This window comes from Telopea speciosissima, chromosome 8 (assembly GCF_018873765.1).
Source record: "Telopea speciosissima isolate NSW1024214 ecotype Mountain lineage chromosome 8, Tspe_v1, whole genome shotgun sequence".
Classification (NCBI taxonomy): Eukaryota; Viridiplantae; Streptophyta; class Magnoliopsida; order Proteales; family Proteaceae; genus Telopea; species Telopea speciosissima.
The window spans coordinates 20,304,916-20,317,209 of NC_057923.1; the positions used below are offsets into that span (position 1 = coordinate 20,304,916).

General features: G+C 37.4%; 1 protein-coding gene across 3 annotated transcripts in view; it reads right to left on the minus strand.

Moving 5' to 3' along the window:
• The window catches only part of LOC122638368 (protein tesmin/TSO1-like CXC 5), a 46,009-nt gene extending 41,012 nt beyond the window's left edge, over window positions 1-4,997 (minus strand). Inside the window, exons 1-4 of one of the 3 annotated variants that reach the window (XM_043831295.1) lie at window positions 4,753-4,996; window positions 4,279-4,598; window positions 2,719-2,826; window positions 1,629-1,806 (exon numbers count right to left, since the gene is read on the minus strand). In XM_043831295.1, the coding sequence (XP_043687230.1) occupies window positions 1,629-1,806; window positions 2,719-2,826; window positions 4,279-4,595 (603 nt within the window). In that variant the 5' untranslated portion in view covers window positions 4,596-4,598; window positions 4,753-4,996. Of the gene's footprint in view, window positions 1-1,628; window positions 1,807-2,718; window positions 2,827-4,278 lie in introns of all 3 variants that reach the window. The other 2 variants (XM_043831294.1, XM_043831296.1) reach the window with 2 other exon arrangements.
• Window positions 4,998-12,294: the final 7,297 nt, after the last annotated feature.

Consider the following 12,294-nt stretch of genomic DNA (forward strand, 5'->3'; position numbering starts at 1 on the left):
ATAGTTGTCATGGCGTCGCCATGGCCCCGCCATGGCGTCCTGGCGCTGGAGAAGGTTGCATGGCGACCTACGCCATGGCGTCCCTCTTTGATTTCTTCTTCCTGTCTCTCTTTCCCTCTTCAATTTCTTCTTCTTGTCTCTCTTTCCCTCTTCGATTTCTTCTTCCTGTCTTCGATTTCTTCTTCCCTCTTCGATTTCTTCTTTCCCTCTTCGATTTCTTTCGATTTCTTCTTTCCCTCTTCGATTTCTGAATTTTCTTCTTAAAACTTGAGAAACAATAGAGAAAAAATAAAACATGGCTTCAGTATACATCTATTAAAACATTAAAAATAGAGAAAATAAAAAATAAAACATGGTCGACATGCTCGCCATGGCGACCTGTCGATATATCGACGTGACACCCCTCCACCGACTTGGATCGTCGTGACAACTATGTTTTCATCCATCATCATTTCTCAAAAAATTGTCCTTTTCCTAGTGGGCCAACTCCATTGTACTGAAACTTGACATTTGAGCAAGGTACCCAAGTCCCTACCTGCACATAAAAGTTTGGCCCCACCTAATCTACCATGTGGCAGATAATAGGGCTGTAGAGGAAGGCCTTCCTATGAAACATGCAGGACACCAAAGACAATGACAACTCAGCCATATCCGAATTACCATATCCGAATTAAATGAGGTCGGCTACAGCCTACATGGATCCTTGCCCTCCAATCAGCTCTGTTCGAGGTCATACTTGATACAATACCTAAACTGCATGTCTTTCATCACCACTTCTCCTAGGGTCATTTTAGGTCTGCCCCTGGCTCTTTTAATTCCTTCCATCTGACTCAAATCACTCCTCCATACTGGAGCATCCAAAGGCCTCTATTGAACATGGTCATGCCACCTCAAACAACTTTCTCGTAATTTATCATGTATCGGAGCTTCTCCCAAATCAGCTCTAATATGATCATTCCTTACTTTATCCTTCCTAGTTTTGCCACCCATCCATCTCAACATCCTCATCTCCGCTACACTGAGTTTATCTATGTGATGCTTCTTAACCGCCCAACATTCCACACCATACAACATAGCCGGTTGTATGACTTTCCTATATATAAATTGGTTGAAAACCCAACTTGAATAAGATATCTGTTAAGATTATCAGAAATCAGACACAAATCAATGCCTGAATAAACAATCAAATATGAATTAACATCTCGATATATCCCCCAAACTACAAATCATATTACATATGTATCTTTTATATGCATAATACATTTCGTGAGACAAATACTTTTATTTTATATAACTTATATTACAAATTGTAGAAATTAAGTGGATACTATCGGGCAGTCAAATCCTCAGTAGATTTCCAATTCAAATATTTTAATGGAATAGCTGTTGGATCCTTGATACAAGTTCGAACATTGAATACTGCAATCAGATGTGAATTCGGATACTAGTCCATTCACTCTGCATTCAATCTATTCACATCCCTATTCAATTCTTTGAGTTTGATATCGTTACAACATTTCAAGTTTTCAACTAGACCAAGACGAAAATCATTATTTAAACCATGAAAGAAAATAAACATATTAAGCAAGACAGATTGCTTGAAATTTTGAAGGAGTCTAACTGCATACCCTACTATCTCGGGTTCCATGTGGACTGCTAGCAATTTTTGGCCGGAATGCATTTGGGTTACGCTCCAAAGTAACTTCAACAGCCTCCTGCCTGGCAGCTTCATTCTCAACATTATTACAACAGTTTGCACAGTTACACCCATCACAGTAAATTCCAGATGCAAAGCACTCACAGTACCTGACCAGGCATTGCATTGTTAACTTCATGTTAGTAACATAATTAACAAAAGCCAAGAGATTGCATATTATGCAAATCAACTAAATGTTGCCACAGAACTAGACATAACACAGAAACCAATCACCATCTTTAACTGCATCGTTTGTTTAGTCATCAGTGTACTTAAATTAAATTTCAGTCATTAAGAAGATAAACTTGATCAAATGATACAGAATGTGTTCAACATCCACCCAGATAAATCTACCAGAGATACTTGTGACAAGAAATACCGATTGTGAGGAGATGAGACATAGCTCATTCCCTTGTCTTTCACTACAGAAGTGTTCTGTCTCTAGAGGAGAGAAGATAACTAAATTTGCATGGTATGTGCAAGTTTCTTCTAGTAAACTAGTGTTTTTCCAAATTTTACTGTTGCGTTAAGACATTTTGACTTTTCTGCTGCAACAAGAGGTAATAAGGGGAAAAAAAGTGATGTTTAATCTCATTCGAACAATAACTACAAAAAGGCCATGAGGCTTTTAACGAGTTCTTACATATTCCAGTCTTGTTTATTCCCAGTTATTAACACAATCAAGTCAATGGCAAAAAATAAATTGCTTTGTGTCTCACATGAAGAATCTGAAATTACATTCCAGTGAACATCACTCCTCAAAGAAACATGCAATTTCTTATTACATCATTTGGAAAGAGAAAAAGGTGAAAGCAAAAATAGTCCAGTTTGGACCATATCACAAAAGGAGAATTAAAAAAAGCATACACAAAGACTATATACCATGACTATCCTTAAGATCAACACTTGATTTACAATAAATTATGTATTGTTTCCATCAACTCCAAATTTTAAAGAAAATGCAATTCCTTCTTACTGTGACTTACATGCTAAGAATGAATACAAGAAGGTGATGTACTTACAACTTCAAGCATTTGGAGTGTTTGCAATTACATTGTTTCTGTTTCTTTGGTGTACCATCTTTTATCTCAATGTTAGGCCGTGGTCGTGATCTTGGAGACTCCGGCTTTCTGAAGAAAGACATGTGAGAGTTGGAGTTAGACTGTTAGAGATTAAAAGAAAGCTTTAAGATGGAGAATTTTGTTCTTGCCTAAAGACTCATAGAAGTACATAAACTGGAGTTTGAGATTAAAAGAAAGTTTTAAGATGGAGAATTTTGTTCTTGCCTAAAGGCTCATAGAAGTACATAAACATCAAATTATTAATGTTGAATACATTCACTACGATGACCAAAGAAGTCAAAATTTTCAAATACACAGAGAGATCAAAGATTGACGGCACAATATAAGTGGAAAAAACAAGTTCAGTGAAAAAAAAAATCAGTAGTTATCATATATTGCACAGATCAAGGTTCATAAATATTCTAGAGAAACAGAAACCTCTAACACAAACTACTTTTTTTCAATCAATGGACAGAACTCAGTAAACTTCATTGTATCTTGATAGCTTTGAGATATTTGATATATACTATGAATTCCTCATAGCAGAACTTAGTAAACTTCATTGTATCCTGATAGCTTTGAGATATTTGATATATACTACGAATTCCTCATAGCAACTGTAACTAAGCATAACATATTTTCCCTATTTGAATCTCAACTGTAATTGCGCTTAATTGAAATTGCTCAGATGTGAACTCACAATTCCAAACTATTCCCATATCTACCATTAATTCGAGGGTCCTATGCATCAGATATGACTGAAATGTCATGTGGAAGAAACTGATATTCTAGAAACAAGGAAATCAATACTTGTTTTGATCCTCGAAGCTCATAAATGTATAGTAGATCTCTCTTCAAGAAATTCCACCATGGGAGAAAACAAAAGGATAAATATTTTACATATCTAATCATGATATCAAATAGGTTCAAGTGCAATCAGCTTATCAACTAATTGACTATTTAACAATAGAGCATTTTGGATTTGGAAAGAAACAGCAAACAACTCTGTCATCCGATCTACATAGTCAAAAGAAACGACATTTAGATTTTAAAGAAAGGGGACAAGAAGTTACAAGTTTGATTAACTTTTAGTGATATATCAAAAATAGAAGATGATTTACACAGCCGTGAGTCCATCTGGTAATACTCTCTGCTCTCGTTAAAAGATCATAACAAGTATGAACTCAGAACCGAACAACTTGTGCGAGTGTACCCGTTTGCGCGTACATGCGTGAGAGTGTGCGTGTGAATGTGTGATAGAGAATGAGAAACTTCAAACATCCTTTTCCTAATCAATAAAAGTTAAACAAAATGATAATCGATCTACAAATAATAAAAAAATAACTGGAAAAATAATCAAAATAAAAGAACAAAGGGGAAAACCTCAGGACGATAGCACTGGTTAAAAACTATCGAATTGAAATTTTTCACCTTCTAAAACAACTAACCAATGCAATTAAACAAGAAAGAAGCCTTTCAGGGTAAGCCAAAGACAACTCCAGACGACTGCATAAATCTTACACGAGTGGCAACGAAGGTCGAGGGGGAGGAGGAGGCGGAGGCGGAAGGTTATTGTCCTGCAGCGGCGGCTGCGTTTGCGATGGTAGCGGAGCTGGTGGATTTGAAGGTGTTGGCAGTGTTATTGTCTGCTTTTGCTGCGATGGCTGGTGAGATTGCGGGTTCTCCGGCAAGATTATACCTGTCGATGCACTGGAAAACACCGTGAAATCCAGCTGCCTCGCGAGCTTCTTCGGTGGTTCAGAGGTGGGCGTTAGTGTCGCCATTGTAACCAATTGGAGCCTTTTCGGCGGGAAATCCCCGCCGTTACCTTGTTCCATCGGCTTCAAATTCAAAACAGATAAAGATTCAAACAAATACGTATGAATTCAATCCAAGGAATACTCTTCAATCATCACGGAAACCCTCAAAAATCACCTCAAATTTAAGAACTTTCAGATCTCACAACCGCTCAAAGATCGAAGAGCAACAGATTACAAGGACTCAGGAACCTTGCCGTCACGGAGCTGCTCCTCAACCCCCAGAAATCCGGCAAATGTCGCCCTGCAATAGCCGCAGAATACAGAGAAACCAGCAAGCTCGATCGGTAAGGACGGATTAATGACTACCGATGATGCAAATGAGAAGATTTTGCAGCGAAATTTTGTTTTGACAGAGAAAATTGAAAGAAGGGAAATGGAAGAAGAGAAGCAAATGGCCTTTCTCTATACTCCCTCTCGAGCTTTTGAAATTGAATTTGTAATTATTGGACGGTCAGATGGGGATAGTGGTCCCATCTGACGGTGATGCTGTATGGATCGATCTGACGAACGAAATTCATAGGGGAATGAATGGTGCATTAATAGCCGTTGGATTAATGAAAGTTTGTAGTTTCAGGGAAAGTGGGCGTGAGTGGAAACTGGAGAGTGCGGGGAAGAATTTGTATCTTTCTTGACTCCGATTGTCCGACTAGCGGGTTTTGATTATTAGGAACAAAAAAAAAAAAAAAAATTTGGCGCTAAAAAAATGTCCTCTTTATATAGTTGAGAATTTAGACACGTGTGTAACTACTGTATTTTCCTTGCATACACGTGCACATTACTAGATGGAGGATATGGAGGGTATATAATCCGAAGTGAGTCACTAAGTAGTACTTTCACGGTCCACTCCATATCCGAACCCACAAGAAAAAAAGAGTTGTTATTGGTTTTGTTGGGGTGGGCCGGTGGCGTAGGGTAAGGAGAAATACGTTTTTTCACTTATGGGCTTATTCGGTTGGTTTTGATTTCGGTTCAAGCTATAATATGTGAAAATTGAAACCAAATGAGAGATTGTTTTGGTTTGACCCTTTATTTGTTAGGGTCATCATCTACCAACTTTTATAAACACAAAAAAAAAAAATTTGAACTCGTCAACCACATTGATTAAAGTATCAAAAGACCTATATGTAATTCGGTTTAATTTGATTTGAACCAACAGTTTCAACCTTGAAATTGAAACCAAAACAAAATCAATTTTGTTTCGGTTCAATTTTTATTTTTATTTTTGGTAATATTTTCGGTTCAATTCAATTCAGTTTTAAGTGGCCGGCTTCCGTTTCAATTGTCTATTTTGATTCTAAATTGACATCTTACTTAAGGGTGTAAATTGGTTCAAAACTGAGTATTTGGTTCAGTTCTAGGGAGAGTTTGTGTGATACGGATCCGGATCGAGTCCCGCCTCTAAATTTGGTTCGATTCTCGTACCCAAATTTGGTTCCTATGCTGAAATCAAATCCAAACTGAATCAAATTGAACCAGAACTAAGTATGGGTCCTGCATTCCAGTCCTGGATTCCAATCGGGTCCGATTTTCAGTCTGGATCCAATTTCGGTTTTCAGTTCCGATTCCAATTTGACACCCTTAATCTTACTTATGCCTATGTATATAAGCAATAAATAAGTGACAAATTATTATTGAATGTTTCATGTTAAAGGCTAGACAACCTGGTACAGGCTCTTCGATAACATGCCAATTATCACGTAGTATGAGTCTGTGAGAATCAAATCCTAATATGCAGACTCACCTTAGATTTTCAAGCATATGATTTAATTAGTATTTTTTCCTATTAAACTTTTTGGAACAGTATTAAATATATATTGATCGTTTAAATACTTAATAAAAACTTTTAAGGGTTCCTCTGTTTGTAACCGAGATGGTTACAATCATAAACACCCTAAAATAAATGTGTAAGTTTGGTAAAACTATATTGAATTTTGTTTTACCTGATTTTCTATCACTATTTACCAACGTATACACACTGTTACATTGTTCGTTTATAAAATCTAATAAATCGTCAATAGTATTTTACATATATCTAAATAAGCTAAGGGGCGATGTTCTCTACATCATAGTGCATGGGGGCACAGGCTACGTCCAAACACATGGGACACGACAAGGTGATCATTTCAGACATGCAGGGGGCGGGGTGATCATTTCACCCACTGCTCATGTGTCTGGGCACAGCCTACACCCCCCATGGGAGAGAACATTTTTCCATAAGTTAATTTCCACCTAAACTCCATTAATATCCAATTACATATTAAATCAACTTCGACTTATTAGGATTTAGAAATTCATTTACAATGGGTTGGACTTTGACAGGACCTAAAAATATGTAGATTGTGCTGAATAAAATATATGTACAAAACATGTACTATATATCAGATAATACATATAATGTAGTGGAAGAAAGTTTTTGGATCCGCTTACCAAGTAACTAACACTGTGGCCTGGTGCGCCAGACGATGGAAATGGAATAAAATCCACCCCCTATTTGACAAATCATCAATTATATCTTTCCTTTTGCTTTTTTCTTTATATTTTACCCCTAAAAGTACATATTTGGTGATGTATAAAACCCCTCCCTTAATATATTTATGGGAAAAAGATCCTTGCTATGATACATATAGTTTGCAGCCAAACACAAGACTGCACAAAAACCGCCTTGTCCTCCGAAAATGAAAAAGTCCCACCCCATTGATACCCTCGTGTGCGCTCTCATTGGCCCCTATGCTTGTACAGGGCCACGCAGCCTAGCAGCGATCTTCTGCCCTATATTTATTTAATTACATTAAATAAGTAAATGTGTTGAAATAAACCTCTCACCCTCCCCATGCTAAATAGTATAAAATCCTTAACCTTACCATATGCTCCTAAGTAAAATGATATAAAAATCCTTGTCCTTGCCTGCAAACGAGGGTTTGGCATCATTTGGAGGGTAAGGCGAGCACATATGTTTCACCTACAGCTTCAATTGCCAAAAAAAAAAGTTTGGGGAGAGCTATTATGTCGACAATTTTACCCATGCTTAACATAGAGGTTGTTTCCCAACTCGAAACCCCTAACCACTAAGTCGCAATAGAACAACTATACCGTTGTATCGAGGTCTACTTTCTACTTGTAGCTTCAATTGCATGAGACCAAAATAAGGGATTTGCAATATAAACAAATTGAGTTTGACCAATTGATTAGGACCAATGAGCATGAGAATAAATGTTTTAAAAAATGATTAGAATATTATTTAACAAATAGGGGGAAAATAATTTATGTATTGATTTAAATGTGTCAATAAACTCGACTCATGGTCACATCAAAATGAGGTTATTAAACTTGGGATTGGCATCCAGATCAGGTCTAGCCAATTTTGATTCTGATCTGGATTGGAATCGGGTTGGATCATTTAGGAATCGGACCATAATCTCTCTTATCCCTAAATTTTGTACATGTGTTGGCCTAATCAAATCAATCAGAATCAAGATCGACCTCGGCCGAAATAGCCAATTTCAACAATTCCAATGCCGATTCTTGAAACTCTACTCCAAAATTAACTTATATCCAATGGTTAGAATGACTATATCACCTTCACATGAAAATCATCAAAAAAGGTAAATCATCAAAGGAAACTTCCCTTTCACTAAAGGACACCAATATGCAGATTCTTGCACATGCCCTCTCACATTTCTCTCATGAATCACACACCCTTTTTTCTATAAAAAAAAAAACCCTTATTGGACAATTCATCACCCACCTCCTATTGGTGTAAAACTGTACTTTGGCGTTATGGAGAACCTCTCCCCAAAATATAAAGGGAAAAGAAAATGTACAACATCAATGTAAGATATTCTTCCACATGCCCTCTCACATCCCACCTATAAACCCCAAACCTTCTCTTCTCATTAATGCCCCATATTGGACGGTTCATCACCCCTCTCCTATTAGCGTAAAAAATTTGCACCCTAGCATCGTAGAGAACCTCTCCTTAAAATGTAAAGGGATAAGGAAACGTACAACGCCAATACCGTACAAATTATTGCACATGTCCTCTCACATCCCATCTATAGATCCTACATCCTCTGTCCGTAATAAATGCCCTATGTTGGACAATTCGTCACCCCATCTTCTGTTAGTGTAAAACTGCACCTTGACTTATGGGAAACCTTTTTCTAAAATGTAAAAGGAAAAGGAAGCACAAAATGTCAGTGTGCAGATTCTTGCGCATACCCTCTCACATCCCACTATGGACTTCACACCCTCTCTCCTCAATAAATTCCACCAATTGGATAATTCGCCACAGGCCCCTATTAGTGCAAAATTGTATCCTAGCATCGTGGGGAATTTCTCCCCAAAATATAAAGGGAAAAGGAAACATATAAGTGTGCAGATTCTTGCGTACACCCTCTATCCTCAATAAATTCCATCATTGGATGATTCGCCACATGCCCCTATTGATGCAAAACTACATCCTGGTGTCATGGGGAACTTCTCCCTAAAATGTAAAGGGAAAAGAAATGCACAGTGCCAATGTATAGATTCTTACGCACACGCTCTCACTTCTCGCCAATGGACCCTATACCCTCTCTCCTTAATAAATGCTCTCTATTGGATGATTCATCACCTGTCCCCTATTAGTGTAAAATTGCACATTGGTATCGTGAAAAACCTCTCCCCAAAATAGAAAAAGAAAAGGAGTACATGCTAATGTGCATGTTCTTACATACACCCTCTCACATCCCACGCATGAACCATAAACCTTCCTTCCTCAATGAATGTCACATATTGGTGTAAAATCGCACTATGGTGTCATAAAGAACCTCTCCTCAAAATAAAAGGGAAAAGGAAGCGCACAACATCAATGTGCAATTTTTTGTGCACGCCCTTTCACATCATCCCTACGGACTCGACACCCTCTCCTCAATAAATACCTGCTATTGGACGATTCGCCAGCCACCCCTTAATGGTGTAGAACGGTTCCCTGACATCATTGAGCACTTCTCCCCAAAATGTAAAGGGAGCAGGAAATGCATGACGCTAGTGTGCAAATTCTTGTGCACGTCCTCTCTATCCCACCTATGGACCACATCCTCTGTCCTCAATAAATGCCCCCTATTGGAAGATTAGTCATTCGCCCCCCTCTATTGGTGTAAAAACAACACTCTGACATTATGGGGGACCTCTCTCCAAAGCGTAAAGGGAAAAAGAAATACATGACTTCAATGTGCAGATTCTTATACATGCCCTCTCATATCCTACCCATGGACCCTTCCCTCTCTCCTCGATAAATATGTCATATTCGATGATTAATTACTCGTTTTCCCTCCATTGGTGTAAAACTACACCCAGGTATCATGGAGAACCTCTCCCCAAAATCTTAAGGGAAAAGGAAGTGACACGACACCAATGTGCAAATTCTTGTACACAACCTCTCACATCCCACCCATGGACCCCACACCCTCTCTTTCAAATAATTACCCTATTGAAAGATTTATCACCCCCTATTAATGCAAAATTGCACCCTGGCATCATGTGGAATATCTTCCCAAATGTAAAATATGTCTTAAAGAGTTATTCATAAATGATGGGTAAGAATATTTTCCACCGTGGATAAAGAGAATCTAGACATTAGGGTGTCATTATCCCATTTATTCTCCTATTGTATAAGTCTGAAATATCATTGGTACTAATCTTGGAGTCCTGTCAAATGATCAGAACATACATTAAGAGATTCTTTCTTCACCATGGGTGAAGGAAACTTAATTCAGAATGGTAAACATGCCAAGTTTATTTAGAGGCAACTCTTATGATCAACTGACAATCAACCTAGAAAACATGAAATGATGAGGGATATACCTTTGGTCAGGTTAGCAAGAATTGTGCAAAAGGACAAGCCTAAAATTGGGTCAGGTAAAGCCATTGACCCAAAATATGACCAAAATTTGGGTTTAGCCTAGTCTTAGACTTACTTTGGCATAGCCCAAAGGCTCAACCAATAAGGTTTTTTTTTTTAAAAAGGCATTCATGATATTTGTGAAATGAAATGTAATATTTTTAAGAAAACAAAAGTCATATTCATACATTTTGTTAAGTGGAGTATTTTTGTACATTATTTATGGGTATAGTCTAGATTTTTTGTAGCCCATGACAAGCACATATCAAATAAGGAAGAAGATTAGCCCAAAGAGCTCAAACTCTACCCAAGGCTTGCATAAAAATTAAAAGGATTTGACTGGGCCTTTTCAGGTCATAGGCTCGACTAGGAATGGAATATCTCAATTTGACTTTTGTCAAGCAAGGATAGAATTGAGTTCGACCAACCCAAACCATAGTTTTACGTATAAATGTATAGGTTGATTTGTTGACTCAAATTCAATTATGGGAAAAAGGTTCCCGAAACTACCAACTTGAGAGGGTATCTCCACGCAAGCACATTATTGATTGTAGGATGGGGTGATTTTCATCTCAACTATTGTTATCGTTATGACTGCATCACCCATGATCCACCATTGTACCCTTCACAATCCACCGTTGTTTCACTCCTATCAATGTCTTCCCCTCTCGATATTTTTTTCTCTTTCCTGCCATCCCTTATTGTCTACGCATATTGCATCATTTGCTCCCTCCTCTCCTTGCATCTCATGGCCCCCGTTGATGTAGTTGCGGTGAAATAAAGGTGAGCCTCTCTCCAATCCTCTAAGTCAATGAACAACATAATCTATAACACGGTCTGTCGAAGAAGACGGAAGAATCTTGGCGTTGAATCCCCCAAAGCGAGATGTCTGAGGATCACCAATGAAAGATTGATAACGATCATCTCACCTTTCTACGAAGCAAAGGATACCCTGCCTCTCTCCATGTCTCTATGTCAAAGAACAACAAAATTTACAACGCAATTTATCAAAGAAGATAGATGAATCTTGAGAACTAATCATTCAAAGCAAGATGTTTGTGGTTCTTCAGTGAAAATTTGGCAACAATCATCTAAGATTTCATCAAAACCTGATCATATTGAACTTTGTGAGATTAGGAACATTCATAGACGTAATTTGAAAACAGATTCTGAGTTTGTATGAAAACCAACAAACGTTATCTCTGATCAATTTCGCTTTAACCAGAGATTCTATTGTACAACAGTGGTGATTCGGAGAATCAAAAGAGGAAAGTTATAGTCTTTCGACTTGTTCGTGAACCCCCTTGCATTAATGACAACTGTTGTAATCTAAGTCTCCAAACTCGAAGTCTATGACATGTATGAACCTTGCTTTGTTCAGGATCTCAATGCTTGGGACTTGAAAAATGGGAACAGAGATAGTTCCTAAGTAAGTAAGTAGTTAGAATCCCAATTAATATCCTTAACTCAATAATCAATAAACATAAAATCTAGTCTTTTGAGATGTGGACCTTCTAAAAAGTACTCCATTTTTTTCAAAATTGATTTGTTGACTAGAAAGATTCAAAAACAACTCAAAATATTTTTTTAATGTTAATCTTTCTTATCATTGCTACGAAAAGAAATGAAATTTTTGGACCAACACTATTCATTTTCATCCCTCAAAAAAGATTCGTTTCTTTGTAAACTTTAAGTAATCTAGATAACCTTTCCATAGCAATAAAAACAGGTAAAGACGAAGGGGACAATCTAATGAATACCACGAGAAGGCTCAATAAATTAAAAATAATTACCTTCAATTTTAACAAAATATGTATAAAAAATATAAGATTACCT